Source organism: Triturus cristatus, chromosome 1_2, assembly GCF_964204655.1.
Source record: "Triturus cristatus chromosome 1_2, aTriCri1.1, whole genome shotgun sequence".
Lineage (NCBI taxonomy): Eukaryota > Metazoa > Chordata > Amphibia > Caudata > Salamandridae > Triturus > Triturus cristatus.
This window is the reverse complement of record NC_140580.1, coordinates 985,148,445-985,164,790: the sequence shown is the minus strand read 5'-3', so window position 1 is coordinate 985,164,790 and position 16,346 is coordinate 985,148,445. Positions and strand designations below refer to the sequence as shown.

The following is a 16,346-nucleotide window of genomic DNA, read 5'->3' as shown; positions in this document are numbered from 1 at the left end:
GAACATACTGGCATGTTCGAATGGCAAATAAGTTCAGAACTGCGATGTTGCCCCATGTCTTGTGCAACACTGTCAGCCAATCCTGTGTTTTTAGCCAACAGAGCATTGCATTTTGGGGCTCGTAGTTTCTCCTTTAACAATTAAGGATGAGATAAAAAATTTCAGCATGCAAAGTGCATTAGTTTAAAAAGACAGGACTCGCTGAAGGGGCCAAACGTGTTACACTGTTAGTAGGCAGCTAAGAATGGTAATGTGACAAAATAAAAGGCAAGAATAGAAGGAATATAAGTTTCTGTCAACGATCTCTTCGAATCCCCTCAAGTTAATTTAATATTTTGGTTCCTTTGCTTAAAATGTAGTTTACATTTCAAATGTGAGTTTTACCTAGAACAAGTAAGACGGGGCGAAAACCTTGGTGTCTAGGGCAATACGCACATGTACTATTTAGTATTCAGTGTCGACCTGTCAAAATCTTGAAGGAAAAAAGACCTTGTAGTTGACGAGTGGCATCCCCTGAGGCTGCTAGTTAAGCTTCTCAGCCATGTTCATGTGTAGGCCTGGCGTTAGCCAATTATATATAAAAATCAAAACAAAATTACTGCTGGATCCCATAAAATGGGGGCCAAGGTGTGACAGCTGAAAGGGTCTGGTTTCACGAGGGGCGGAGTCCTGAAAAGAAGAGCGTGCCAGTCCACCTACACATAACACAGGGGTAGTGTGTCTGTTCTGAGGCACAATCGTAACATATCACAGATCTGTGTTTTTTGTAGCTAGTTTAGTTGATTACTGCTTTTTAGGTCGCTGATGAGCTTTGCGGGGGTCAACAGGGGGTAAAAGACATTGTCATTTAGAACACCATTACTTGATTAATGCTTCACGAAGGGAAAAAAAACAATAACATTTTCAATGCCAATATCTCAATACAATGTCACTTGCGAGACCTATTGCATTGTAAATGCTTGTTGGAGAACGGCGGCCAAGAAGGGTCCAAGGCTGGAGTAGAGGCCTGTTTTATCAGTGTTTTTAAAAAAAGTTTTATGGTCCGGTTAGTTAGCTCAGGGAGTGGTGTGCTTATAGCTGAGACATGTAGGTAACCCCGTTTTACAGGCTGTAATCGCAAGGAAGCCAACCCAGCTTTTAATACTTGGATATAGATAAACTGGATAGTGTCACATGGAGACCATTCTGAAAGCAATTATCATAGTAATGCCTTTCAGTTACTTAAGAGGGCTTAAGAAATACAGAACTATGGGGCATATCAGCAACAACCGGCGATAATTATCGCTAAGCGCACTTAGCGCTTGGATAATTATCGTCGGCTAATGTGGATTTTTATCGCTGAGATAGCGTGCTATTAGCAAAGCTTATCTCAAAAGCGATAAAAATCCTAGCGCTAACTGCCAAACGTGAGATTATCGCTGGAAATCCAGCGATAATCTCATGAAGATTGGTGTTAGCTTGATGATAGGGCCTCACATACTTAGCCATGATATCCACCTTCCATAGGATATCATGGCTAAGTCAGTCTTGAAGCAGGCGTAAGGAAAGTAGCAATAACAGGGGTTATCGCTACTTTTCTTGCCGCTATGCTTCATAGCGTGGGGCTTGATGATAGGAGAAATGTCGCTTAGCGGTGCCTCGTGGTGGCCTACAACGCTCGGAACGGCACCCACACCTACTCACCACGCACGCAACCTCGGATTCGTCCTCGACTCCTCCCTCTCCATGTCGAAGCAGATCAACGCCGTCTCCTCCTCCTGCTACAACACCCTTCGCATGCTCCGCAGGATCTACAAGTGGATCCCGTCCGAAACAAGGAGAACTGTTACACAGGCCCTCGTCAGCAGCAGGCTGGACTATAGCAACGCACTCTACGCATGAATCCCAGACAAACACCTGCATCGACTACAACGCATCCAAAACGCCTCTGCACGTCTGATCCTCAACGTACCCTGATGCAGCCACATCACCCCCCACCTGAAAGACCTGCACTGGCTCCCCGTCGACAAGAGGATCACCTTCAAACTCCTCACCCACGCACACAAAGCACTGCACAACACCGGATCAGCCTACCTGAATGACAGACTCAACTTCTACACCCCTACCCGCCAGCTCCACTCAGCAAACCTCGCCCTCGCGGCCTTCCCCCGCATCCAACGAAAGACCACCGGCGGCAGATCATTCTCCTACCTCGCCGCCAAGACCTGGAACACCCTCCCCACCCACCTACGGCAGACCCAGGACCTGCTCACCTTCAGAAGACATCTCAAGACCTGGCTCTTCGAGCAGTAGCGGTTCCCCCCTCCCTTTAGCGCCTTGAGACCCTCATGGGTAAGTAGTGCACTTTACAAATTCCTTGATTGATTGATTGATGTCAGGTTAGGAACGCCCACTTTGCATCTCATTAGAGATGCAAAGCTGGGTGTTAAGAATCCGGGCGCTAATGCAAGGTTTCACGCGATAGCGTGACCTTGCTGATTAAGCGATAAAATTATCACCGCTTTTCGCCTGAAAACGGACGCAAAAGCGGCGATAATTTTATATCGCCTCGTTGCTGATATGCCCCTATGACAGGAGAAAAAGTCAGAGTGCAGTCTGATGGGTGAGACCATCTGTCTGGTATTTTTCATTGTGATCCCTGTTCTGATAGGATTCAATTGAAAGAATCTGAATAGCTCAGTTTTTTTTCTCAGAATGTTCCTGTATTGCTTGTGATGGGGCACAGATCGTAAGCCAGGGTAGGTGGAGTTCCACATGGGAGTCTGTACGCCATTGGATTGTTTTCCAAGTTTAGAAGGATTGTTGGGCAGACTCTGAGCAGAGGTTTTTGGTTGGTGCATAGGGAGGAGCTAGTACATGCAGTCTTTGCCCCAGTATGCTTTGGGGTAGACTGTCGTTTCTGTGAGGAATGGGTGAAACAATCTGTACAAAACTGGAATCTACATCAAACAGGGGCGGCTGGTGAACTTCAAAAGCAGTGGGACATAATTCTTGGCTCAAATTCCAGTGAGTGAGCCTGCCTTATTTTTGGAGGGTTTGGGGGATTCGCCCACACTTGACTGCACACAGTCTTACTCATTCCCTCGTTCCCATTCACTAACTCTCATTCCAGCTTGCACTCACATTTATTTATTCTGACTCACTCAGTCTCACGTAGTTACACTGACTCACACAGTCCACTCTGACCCACTCAGTCTCACCTATTCTCACTTACACTCACCCATTGCTATTCATTCTCACTCATTATGATTCAAATACTCTAACTCTGACTCAATCATTATCACTTCGTCTCAGTTTTACCCCAGTCTCAGTCATTCACACTCATTCGCTCTCATTCTGAATTACACAATCTCACTCATACTCACTCATCCTCAAACATTCTCAGTCAGTCTCGCTTAATCTCACTCATTTAATCTCACTCCAACTCACCTAGTCTCACTCGGTCTCACTCATTCTTACTCATTCTCACTCTGACTCTATCAGTCTCACTAATTATTAGTGTGACGCACTGTCTCACTCATTCCCTGAGTCACTAATACTCTCTCAGACTGTGACTCACTCAGTCTCACACACAGTAATACTCAGTTACACTCACTGTCATTCACCCTCACTCTCATTCTTTCTCAGTCATACTCACTCTATCACTCATTCTCACTCACTCTAACTTACTCCTTCACGGACACTCTGTCATTTTCACTCACACACATAGACAGATATGCTCACACACAGTTTCTCACAGGCACACACCCTCACTCATACACACACACCACATGTAAAAGTTTTTTAGGTCTCGCCTGATTCAGCGCTTGCGCTGTCTGGCCGAGACATTTTGTAAACAGGCTTTTTCAAAGTGCTGCCGTGGCCTAAAGCTACAGTGCACGTGAACGTGCACGCGCGCCCTCCGTTGCACGCGATCGTAATCGGGATTGCGATCACTTTCACTTTCGCGGCCGCGTTGCCAAAGCATGTTTTATTTTAGTGTTAACTCTGTTTTATTTTAGTGTTAACTCGTCGCTTTACCAAAAAATATTCTAGTTTTCGGAGCACCAGTGTACCTTTTTAACCCTCAAACATAGTACTTTCACGTCAATGAGGTGGAGGGAAGGCTGGCAGAGACATTCTTGTGAGGTTTTTGTGAAGAGAGTTGGACTGACGACTAGAGAAAGTGGGGGACTAGCCCTTTGCACAGTGCTTTTGTTTCTTAGGTAATGTCATGTTTGTGTAGATTGACTGAATATCTCAGGCCAGTATTTTTGTGCCCGGTGATGTGTAGGTCTGGAAGTTCAAATGACAGCGCTGGCTGGACATGTTGCTCATGAGACTGGGACATTTAACAGATACTATAAAGGGCTATAGCGCCAAGGGCCATAGCGCCAAGACTGGCTCCACAGAAGGTGAGATTAAAAGCAGCTGCCTAATGGCTCCGTGTTACACGTGACACTTTAATCAAGCTATGTTACATTTGTTTGCTTCCGCTTTAGATTATCATATATATGCACAACCAGTAATAGGTTAGTCAAGCGTCAAATATTCAGCAGGCTAAGATTTTGTGTGCCCAGTACGTAAAGTGACAAAAACAATTTGCACTGCCTGCTTCGGTTTCTTTAGTGTTTGTCCTTGCTGTCACTCGTGTGCTGTTATCTTGCCCACCGAGGCGGGCAGGTGTGCACATGTGCAGATGACAGTGGTGCAGCACGACAGAGGCATGCAACGAAAATAACGTAGAAAGGCGCGGGGTAAGGCAGCCTTAGCATTGAAGACTTGAAAGTGCAGGTGCAGTGTTGACTGTTGTTTCTCTCCAGTGTATATTTTGGAGGTTGGGTGTTCGAAGTTTCTGTGGGTCCTGGGTCAAAAACCCGATGCGGAACACCATTAGAAGCGTCTTCCATTTTACCAGGTGCCATGAGCAGCTTATTCTAAGTGTAAACAAGCATTGGCAAACTCAACAGGCCTGACTTTAATGTGCTGATGAATGTAAACTGCATTTGTGTATGCCTATATTTCGATGCGTTCCCACATTAAAGCCGTTTGCATTGCCAATGCTTGTATTGTATGTCCTTTATGTATTGTAAAGCTGGTGGGTTTTATGCCTTAAGGCTGTGTGCCGAAAACGTGTATGTGTATTTGTGTGTTACATTTCCTGGCTTTTTCAAAGTGCTGCCGTGGCCTAAAGCTACAGTGCACGTGAACGTGCACGCGCACCCTCCGTTGCACACGATCGTAATCGGGATTGCGATCACTTTCACTTTCGCGGCCGCGTTGCCAAAGCATGTTTTATTTTAGTGTTAACTCTGTTTTATTTTAGTGTTAACTCGTCGCTTTACCAAAAAATATTCTAGTTTTCGGAGCACCAGTGTACCTTTTTAACCCTCAAACACAGTACTTTCACGTCAATGAGGTGGAGGGAAGGCTGGCAGAGACATTCTTGTGAGGTTTTTGTGAAGAGAGTTGGACTGACGACTAGAGAAAGTGGGGGACTAGCCCTTTGCACAGTGCTTTTGTTTCTTAGGTAATGTCATGTTTGTGTAGATTGACTGAATATCTCAGGCCAGTATTTTTGTGCCCGGTGATGTGTAGGTCTGGAAGTTCAAATGACAGCGCTGGCTGGACATGTTGCTCATGAGACTGGGACATTTAACAGATACTATAAAGGGCTATAGCGCCAAGGGCCATAGCGCCAAGACTGGCTCCACAGAAGGTGAGATTAAAAGCAGCTGCCTAATGGCTCCGTGTTACACGTGACACTTTAATCAAGCTATGTTACATTTGTTTGCTTCCGCTTTAGATTATCATATATATGCACAACCAGTAATAGGTTAGTCAAGCGTCAAATATTCAGCAGGCTAAGATTTTGTGTGCCCAGTACGTAAAGTGACAAAAACAATTTGCACTGCCTGCTTCGGTTTCTTTAGTGTTTGTCCTTGCTGTCACTCGTGTGCTGTTATCTTGCCCACCGAGGCGGGCAGGTGTGCGCATGTGCAGATGACAGTGGTGCAGCACGACAGAGGCATGCAACGGAAATAACGTAGAAAGGCGCGGGGTAAGGCAGCCTTAGCATTGAAGACTTGAAAGTGCAGGTGCAGTGTTGACTGTTGTTTCTCTCCAGTGTATATTTTGGAGGTTGGGTGTTCGAAGTTTCTGTGGGTCCTGGGTCAAAAACCCGATGCGGAACACCATTAGAAGCGTCTTCCATTTTACCAGGTGCCATGAGCAGCTTATTCTAAGTGTAAACAAGCATTGGCAAACTCAACAGGCCTGACTTTAATGTGCTGATGAATGCAAACTGCATTTGTGTATGCCTATATTTCGATGCGTTCCCACATTAAAGCCGTTTGCATTGCCAATGCTTGTATTGTATGTCCTTTATGTATTGTAAAGCTGGTGGGTTTTATGCCTTAAGGCTGTGTGCCGAAAACATGTATGTGTATTTGTGTGTTACATTTCCTGGCTAAAAAACATTTAGAAAACTCTACTGCTGTTAAACCAAGAATTGATTTCTGCATGCAGCATATGTATGAGTTGTACAACCTCAGAGAGGGCTAGACACAAACAGCTTCTGCGAGGTCTAATCCCCTGTATCAAGCGCTACTTGGCTGACGGGAGTCGGTGCGCTATACAGGCTGTCACGAGGATTGCTGCGTCTCTCTTTTCCTACTATCCTTTTCTCCTCGAAAGCTGTCCGCACACTCCGTTTTGTTCTTAGGGAATATATCTCCCCTTGCGGCATTTTAGAGGTTCCAATGTAGAGATTATATCCCAAGAACTCCAAGGAAACCGTAGACAAATGGAACAAAGAATCCCATGTTTTGATTCCTGCGCTAGCGATGCCTTTCGGACCACAAGCTTCAGCTCTCCGGTTAGCAGCACTCCCTTTCGCTGTCTTGTGCCCAGTGTGACACAGTAGAAAAGCTGAACGCCAACCTCTTCCTTGTGACTCTGCCCTCAGATCCGTTCACAAGCTTTCCTCTGCTATCTGACTGAATATATTGTCCGCCTAACCTTATACCCACTGGAGAAGTTCACGAAAACGCAAGTTTCTCATGTGAGCAGAGTCGTACCCAGGGACGAGGGGCGTAACAAAGGCCCACGCGGTACAGGGAGGGGAGGAGGAGACCGAGGTTTACCAATTCTTAGTGGACTCCTTCAGCATATCGTGCAGGGGAGTCGGGGCACAATTCTTAACAAGCATTTGCAATGCAACAGGTCTCGCATTTACGCGAGTTTGACCTATTGTAATTGTAATTGACAATTACTTTTATTTATGTTTTGGTTTTTAAAACATAAATAAAAGGCCTTGTCATTTACAATGCCAATAGCTCTAAATCTCGCAATTGCGAGACCTATTGCATTGCAAATGCTTGTTTTACTTGCATTGCTGCCTGTGCAGGTTCCATTTGGACACCTGCTACTTCTTTCTGCTTCCAGCGCTGACGCATGAACCTGAAACCTTGAAGCTCTGCCGCTCTAAAGTTTTCTGATTTACTACTGACTCTGGGGTTTAAACACAAGAGTAATGCTGATTTAATAATAAACACTTTATTGCATGATTAATTAAAATCTTACAATTAGAAAATCATCACTACATGACCATTAAAACCTTTCTATAAATCCAAAACCCATTTTATCCCTTAGTCAAACAATATTCGCTGATTTAGTTAATCCTTATTAAAATAGGACTAATTATCAGTTATACATTCATTACTTTTGTGCAAATTTACATGTGCAATTCAAAGTTCTTTTCTAAATATCAACAACTTCCGATCTTACTATGTTCAAATCTCTCACTTCCAATTTCTTTTTTGCAAGAAATCAGAAATTTAGTAAAATTGCATTCATTAATATGTCTGCTGGTTTAAAACAAACTACCAAGGCTTGTCTACATGATCGTACATTTCTTTCATTACATGATCGTACATTTCTTTCAATGCTGATTTGAGTGTGTGGGTGCACATTATTCTGCAAGTCTTTGTGCCTGATTCACAGTAACATTTCTACCTCTATGTACCAACTGTTGAAGGAAAAGTGGCACCGTCCTCTGCACAGAATTTTCAAATTCTGATAAATCAGAATCTGAGAATATTAAGGGTAGAGCGAGTTGCAACAACAGAAACTGTGCGAAAAATGTGTATTTTGTAAATAACCTCTACTTCCTATTTAGAGCGACCCTAAAAATGCGATATATGGGTGCAAACTAATTGAATTACCATACATTATAGCACTCAACTGATCTAGAGTCATATTGTATATGTGATAATATTGCACCACAACATAGCATCTCAATATTGGTGGTAACTCTGGCAACGACATGTGAGAAACAATCAAGTTGCAAAAAATACTTGATCTGTGGTAACACCATATCTTTCAAGAGACGTAATTCATTATGGGCAGTATTGCTATAAACTTTGTAAGCCACCCCAAAAGAGGAGCCCCTGTTAATGCTTCAAGGAGGAGTGGTCTTTAAAATGCGAACACCCACATAGTTACAATTCACAAATAACTGCTAGGCTTGCCACCCACTTTCCCCTTTTTTGTGGGGAATTCACAAACATTTGCTGTGCAACTTACACACACCCACACTTTGTGGGTATTTTACAAAAAAGTACTGTGCCAGTCACACACATCCCCAAACTCTGTGGGGAATTCACAAACAAGTGATGTGCCTGTCACACACTTCCCTAAACTTCACACGTTATGGGTATTAAATTACAATTGCTCTGACAGTCACATAATTCCCCGAAATTTGTAGGGAAGACACAGACTTGTGCTGTGTCTATCACATAAGTCTCCAAACTATGTGGGCCATTCACTAACATTTGCTGTGCTTGTTACACATTCCTTAAAATGTGTGGCCAATTCACAAACATTTGCTGCGCCTGATCTACATTTCCACAAACCTTCTGGACAATTCACAAACATTTGCTGAGCCTCTCATATCGGTCCCCAAACTTTGTGGGGAATCCACAAACATTTGTTGTGCCTGTCACATAGGTCCCAAATGTTTGTGGCGAATTCACAAACATTTGCTGTGCTTCTCACATAGGTCTGCAAACTTTGTGTGGAATTCACAGACTTTTGCTGTGCCTACCACGCACCCCCCCCCCATTAGTGGGAATTCCCTAACATTTTCTGTGCCTGTTACACAGGTTCCCAAACTCTGTGGCCAGTTCACAAACCTTTGCTGTACTGGTTACAGATTTCCCTAAACTTTGTGGGCAATTCACCAACACTTGCTAGGTCTGTCACATAGGTCCCTGGACCTTGTGGGCAATTCACAGACTTCTCTTGCGTCTGTCATATAGGTCCCCAGTATTATAGGGGAATTTACTAACTTTTGATGTGCCTGTTGCACATGTTCCCAAACTCTGTGGCTTTCTCACAAACATTTGCTCTGTCTGTTACACATTTCCCCAACCTTTGTGGGCAATTAATAAGCATTTTCTGGACCTATCACGCACTTCCTCGCACGTTGTCGGTAATTCAAAACATTTGCTGTTTTTGTGGGGAGGTGACAAACGTTTGTCAAGCCTAACACACACTCCCAAACACGTCTTGTCTGTATGCGGGCATATGCTAAGTTTTGTTGAGTGCTAAAAATTACAAATTTTCAAATGGTTGGAGCAGGAGTGGGTGAAAGATTTCCAATTGAAGATCAAGTTCTTTGAAAAGAAAAAAGAAACAAAGAAAACCCACCATTAAGTACACCGGAGGAGACCCATACAGTAATATGGTTTCTTTTTGTCAAATCTAGGGGATATCAGCAGAACCAGCATGCACTCCCTACTGATTAAAATGTTTGTGCTCTAGTTTGCAGGGAAGTGGTTCCTAATTGGAGTGGCCTCCAAGTGTGATTATCTGAAAGAAAACAACTATCGGGTGGAAGCAACCACAATTGTTGTATCTCCAGACCCCAAGGATGCCAATAAGTTGCCCATCAGCACCTTCAGGAAGCTGTAAGTGTCTGGTTACATTTAGTGCCCCAAGTTTTATGATCCTTATCTATATTTATTTTTTCTTAATTGGTGTCTATTTCTCATTTGTGATATAGTTAAAAATAAAAATGCAAGAAATATGTTTGTTTTAAGCAACACATAAACAGTCCAACTTGGATGTCCTTCGAAATATGCACTATAAGGAGACATATGTAATAATACACTATACTCGTATAATGTTTTAGCGTAGACTTTAGAGTTGTAGTACCAAATCTTGCAGGAGTAAATCCATTTGATCCTGTTTTATGTGAGTAAGTAATTGTTTATTTGTACATGATTAATTAAAATCTTTACAAAATATCATAAAACATCGAAATAGGTGTTTAAAAATTCGTTAATACATTGCCTTAAGATAAAAATTTACTTAAGATCAGTTAAGTAACCTTAAAAAGTTTTTTAGTTGTCATCAGGTGCTCTTGAAGTCTTTTACGCATTAAATCAAAAAACTTTACGACCTGGCAGTTCAGTTTGGTATATTTCGGGTTAAAACACAGTATTACAGCTTGTCTACAAGTCCGCATGCCATACTGCTTAAAGAATGGGCATAGTAAGTTATGCCTTAAGTCATTTAATTCAGTGCAAATGCAGATCACGTGAATAATGTCCTCCTTGCCAGTTTTGCACAGTCGGCACTGCTCTGAGGAGTTATTCCTCTCCCAAGGTGGCAAATGTGGGAGTATAGGAATTACTCCAAGACGTAATTTCAGAAACCTTTCTTTGATTTTTATTTTCATGCCAGTACTAAGATATGCTTGTGGTTGTACTGGCCCGTAATCACCCAGCGTTGTCCAACCATGCGCTCTTTTCGCTAGATCATTCTTGTCTTCAATTACTGAGATGATGCGCGCCGATTTTTTTGCGATTTGTTTGAAGGACAGGTGGTCTGTTGGAGCTTCCCAAGAGTCTGTCAGGCCCAAGATTTGAAGTGATTCAAATAGATAGTCTCTGGCCAAAGATTTTTGATGTCGAAATAGCTCCCCCCCTTACGTTGGAGCTTAAGGAGACTATCTCAGCAGTGCGAATCTTGTGCCAGGTCCCTATGTACGTGCACCGCCTTCCTATTGTCTGTTTAATTATACCAAATTCCAGCCGAATCTGAGCAGGAGAAACATATTAGGGAAGATTGAAAATGGCCCTATATGATTTGGCCATAAGTATGTCCAGTAGGGCAGCATCCTTCCCATGTAGGAATTCGCTCCCGTATGTGATGGTCGGCTGTAATTTTGCACGTAGTATTTGAAGGAGAGGTTTAAGTGTAAGATCAGGAAGTTTTGCCTTTAGTGATTTGATGGCCAGATGGATCGTAATCGTCTTCCCTCGTAGGGATTCAAGTTGTGACTTAGACGTGTTTTTTGAGTCCAGGATTACTCCCAGGTATTTATAAGTAGTTACCAGATCCTTTTTCTCTCTGTTCAGGTACCAACGAATTTCCCTTTTTTTCCTATAGTTCACAGCCATGGCCTCAGTCTTTTTAAGATTTATTTGAAGGGCGTTTCTTTCAAAAAAAGTATATACAACATTCAGAAGATGTTGAAGGCTCATTGGGGTTCGACTTATTAACACTAAGTCGTCTGCATATAATAAGTTGGAAAGGGTAATAGACCCCAATTTGGGCGCGTGTTTGGAACATTTGTCAAGTTCCCCTGGTAGGTCAGCTAGAAAAAGGTTAAATAAGAGAGGAGCCAGTACACACCCTTGTTTTAGTCCTTTTGTTGTCTTGATAGGTTTCGAAAGGTGTGTTCCTGTTCCAAGTTTGATTTTAATCCAAGTGTTGGAGTGAAGTAGTATTAACACGTCTAAGAGATGTTTCGGTATCCCCCAATGGCTTCGTTTCTGCCAAAGTTTGTTACGATCTATGTGATCGAATGCGGCAGTGTAGTCGATGAACGGAAGATATAAAGGTGACTTGGTCTCTTTGGCCTGTCCCATCAGCAGGGACAGTGCCATGATGTTGGTTGTAGTGCCTTGGCCTCTGCAGAATCCTGTTTGAGTAATCGGGATAATGGATTTTTCAGCTGCCCATGTTGTTAACTCTTCCAGAATTATGCCTGCAAAATATTTGGCCTCTACATCTAGTAATGCAATGAGCTGGTAATTATTTGGATGCTTCTTGCTACCGTGCTTATAAATCGGGCTAATAACTGACCCATACCAGGACTCAGGAAGTATCTGGGTGTAAGTTAGATTATTGAATAAGGATGCCAATGATTTACTCCAAAATTCCACGTCTTCCTTGTACAACATGGGTGGAATACCATTTGGGCCCGGTGCTCCCGCAGATCGCCCTCTTTTTATTTGTCGTTTTACGTCGGCTGGGATAATTAAATTTTGCCATTGCTCGACACATATCGAAACTTCTGCCGCTGGTACTAATTTATCGAGTTTAGGTGAGGTCGTAGACCCATTCTCACGCTTTTCCTGGAACCTTATGGGTGTGCAGCTGGTTTCTTTGCCTTCAGTTTTGGGCCACATGGTTTCTGCACGAGGTATGTGTGTTGCAACACCCTCTGTGATGTCCTCATTGTTAAAATGCAATGACAGATATTTTGTCCAAACCTCCTCTGGTATGTGGGAGTTTTGACCCCGGTGGTCTGGGTTATTTTTTTTTTAACCATTTGCCAGAACTTCGAACTATTTTTCTGCTTCCCTTCATAATGGAGCTTTGCCCATAGATCTTCATTCTGTTCCTTCCTTTTTTCCCATTTCATCCGTTTCAGGTGTTTTTTTTGCTGTCTGTAGGACTGTTCGCAAACTGCAATTTGTTTGATCCTTTCGTAACAGCCTTAGTGTTTGGTTTATTAGCCGTTTTTGAGTCTTAATTTCCAGGGTTACTAGATTTTTATTAGGGACTCTCTTCCCCTGGCGTAACACGTTTGGCAGGTTTTTTATCAGCTTCTCACTAATTTTTGTAATGAAGCTTTGCCAGTGTTCCGACGCTTTACATGAGGAATTGGCTGTTTGAGTAAAAAGGTTTTTTGCTGTTGTACTTACTGACCCGATGTTGTCAATGTTGCATCGTAACCGCCGTAGGTTTGACGTGACTTCTAAGCAAGGGCCTTTGTATAGTTCTTTTACGAGTTTTGCGTTAACTTTTATTATGGTTTCTAAGGGTAGATGGTTGCTGAGGTCACTCGTCCCTATTCTGAACATTTTAGTCCAGCTGAACATGTTTAAAGATATAAAAATGTAATCAAGATGAGAGGTTTGTTTATTAGAGTGGAAGGTTGCAACTGGTGGGTCGTCTTCGACATAACGCCCATTCAAGGCCCTTAGGTTGAGATGTTCCAAATTTTGGAGTACATTTTTTGAGTACTTAGTTAATTTGCTGTTTTTTACCGAGCCTTGTGTGGGTACGCCCCATGCCACATTCAAATCTCGAGTAAGGTCGTCGTCTTGGTCCTCGCTGATGAGAAGCATGTTAAAATCCCCCGCATGATGATTAAGTCGGAGTCCTGTTCTTCCCTTATCTTCTCCAAGGCTGCTCCCAAATCTTTTGCGGCCTTTTGCTTTTGTTTTGGATGTATGTATATATTAATTATGATTACTTCTTGAGGCAGGTTCCGTAACCAAAGTGAAATCTTTACCACCTGTATTGCACTCGGGGGAGGTATGTGAGAGTCTATTTCTTTAATTTCGCCTATTGTTTGTATAGAGGCAAAAAGCATCAGTCCACCTGACCTCCGCCTAAAGGTGGAATTTTTATTAGCCGGGATACAACATGATGCAAACCCTAACAATTCAAATACTTTTTCTTCCCAGGTATCTTGAAGCAATAGGAGTTCAAATCTGTTCAGATATTGAAGAAATTCCGGATCATTGCTTTTGCTGGCTAAGCCATTGATGTTCCATGAGCAGATACTAATATCCCTCATCTTATTTAAGGGATTAGCTAGTTCTTGCCCTTTTTGTCAAGTTGCGCCAGTCGTTGTGCTAATTGTGCGTTGGATTGACTTCCAATTAGGGTTACAGTCTCGCGAAAAATAAGTACTGTGGTTTGGATTTTGTCCTGTTTGTAGTTTCCTATTGTCTTTGGAGTATGCCCTCGGGGAATTACTCCAAGCACCCCTTAAAATTGAGTTGGTTCTTTTGGGTGCTAGAGACCTATTGGATGGTAAAAAGGGTGTTGGATAGCGGGGGCGCTGTTCTAATCTCAACTCTATCCCCCATTGTTGGAATGTTGCTTCTTCTTCCATGATTTTACTCACTGTCTCAGCGGAGTTCCAGGTTGCTTTCGTTATTTCCGGGCGGTGGGGTTCGGTGTTTGGCTGAAACTCTATTTGTGCAACTTCTGAAGGGCTAATATTTTCTAAGCTAGTGACTGAGTGCAAAAGTCTTAGTATGTTACCCCTGTTCAATATATCATCCCTACCTCGGGATGTGTATTCAGGAATGAAAAGGATTGATGCCTGACTATGCAAATACTGAGGTGCTATTAGATTTACTGGAAGTCCCACATTATCTTGGTGGAAGGGTTGAGGGGAACGTGCTAAGCCTATTGCGTCTGAGTGGTTTAATTGTTCCGTTGGAATGTTATCTGCCTTTTGAGGCCTTGTGTTACTGTTTAAGTACCATTTTGATTGATGCGGCAACTCTGTTTTGATGACTGCAGCGTTGTCCGCACTTTTTATTATTCGAGTATGTTCAACAAATGTTGGCTCAACATTGTGAGCATTATGTACCGATTGGTTTAGTTTGGTTTGAGGGCATGCCTGTTCAAGTTCTTTGAGGACAATTTCCTGAGTCGAACTGGTTATCTGTTTGTCGCAGGATTCTAAAAATGGTGAAGAAGTGCTACCTGTGGTCTTATAAGAGGCTGATGATTGATCATTGTTTTTTGCTTTTCGTCCGCGAGTCGCTGCTAAGGCGGGAGGATACAGTTGTGTCTCTTTATGGTTTAAATCTGTTTATTGAGTTCAAACAAACATGGAACAAAGAACACCCTCAACTCCAGAGGCACAATACCAATGAGGCAACTAGGTTGCCTAGCTTAGCAATACTACGGGTAATAAACAGAAACGGAAACCAAAAAAAAGAAGAATAAAAAAACACATAATAAAATCATACAAACCCCAAGGATACCTCCCCCCTCCCTTTCCCTCGTCCGCTTTAACTGAGCCGGTGAGGGCGGCCTCTAAAGATCAACGCCGCCGCTTGCGGCGATTCTGGGAAGTGGCGTTAGGAATCTGCGTGTCCGCGAGGCGCAATAACCGAAGATAGCGGGGACAGGTCAGCTCACGAAATTCAGACACCAATAGGGTGAGAAAGGGCTTCCATAGCTCTGGGAAGTCGGATCCTCTACCAGCTAACGTGAGTGTAAGTTTCTCCATACCCAACACCCCCCAGAGTCTCTGGAGCCATCCAGAGTGTTTTGGGAGCTGGGCCGAGCGCCAGTGTATCAGTATGTTTTGTGTCGCTGCGCCTAAGGCGATGGCAATCAGCCTGCCCCTCCGGGATTTGAGTGGGTATGTCAGCGGGTTGGGCAAGCCCAGAAGAATACACGCGGGGAAGCGCGGGAGCTCTGTCTCGAAGTGTAGGTCAACTTCATCCAAAACACGGGTCCGATATGGTTGTATACAGGTACAACTCCAGAGAACATGTTCTAGGGTGCCCACTTCTCCACAGTCCCTCCAACACAACGCACTCCGGCGAGGGTCAAAGCGATGCAAGCGCTCTGGCGTGTAATACCAGTAAGTGGCAATTTTGGTCAGAGTCTCCGTGAGTCCCATGTGGTATGCAGAGTGCCGTGCTCTATGATAGATACCGTCCCATTCCTTGTGGCTTAAGGATCTGACAAGGTCCCTTTCCCACCAAGCCCGGCCTGCGTTATACGTGTGTGTAGTAGTGTCCAGGAGCATTTTGTAGAGGTCAGAGATTATTTTCTTATTGGACGTGCGCGTCATCAGCCATTTTTCATAAGGGGTCAGGAGACGCTGCGCCTGAGGCCTAACCTGTTGGTGGAGTGCCCAATGTCTGACTTGTAAATACGGCATGCGCTCTGATTCCGGGAGGCCATAATGTTCCCTGAGCTGCTGAAACGTGATTATGCCATCAAAATCGAAAAGATGACCCAAGGACCTACAAGAGGAGGAGCGCCAGGCGCGAAAGGCCTGGGCGTCCGCGCCCGGGCGAAACTCTGGATTATCAAATATTGGGGTGAGAGGTGACGGAAAGGAGGTCAGTCGGTGGGCAAGGTTAGTGCGATCCCAAGATTCCAGTACCGTGCTTGTGATATAGGAAGCGTAGAGATTTGGTGGTCTATGCTGTTTACGAAGGAAGGGGATGCCCTGCAGCGGTCTGGCCGCCACCGCTTGGTCTTGGAACAGCCAGTGCTTCTCCGATTCCAATTGGTGCCATTCC

General features: G+C 43.7%; 1 protein-coding gene across 1 annotated transcript in view; it reads left to right on the top strand.

Moving 5' to 3' along the window:
* Window positions 1–16,346, top strand: part of C8G (complement C8 gamma chain) — a 107,168-nt gene that overhangs the window by 3,784 nt on the left and 87,038 nt on the right. Inside the window, exon 2 of the mRNA XM_085610886.1 lies at window positions 9,805–9,950. Coding sequence (XP_085467012.1) covers window positions 9,805–9,950 — 146 coding nt within the window. The remainder of the gene's footprint in view (window positions 1–9,804; window positions 9,951–16,346) is intronic.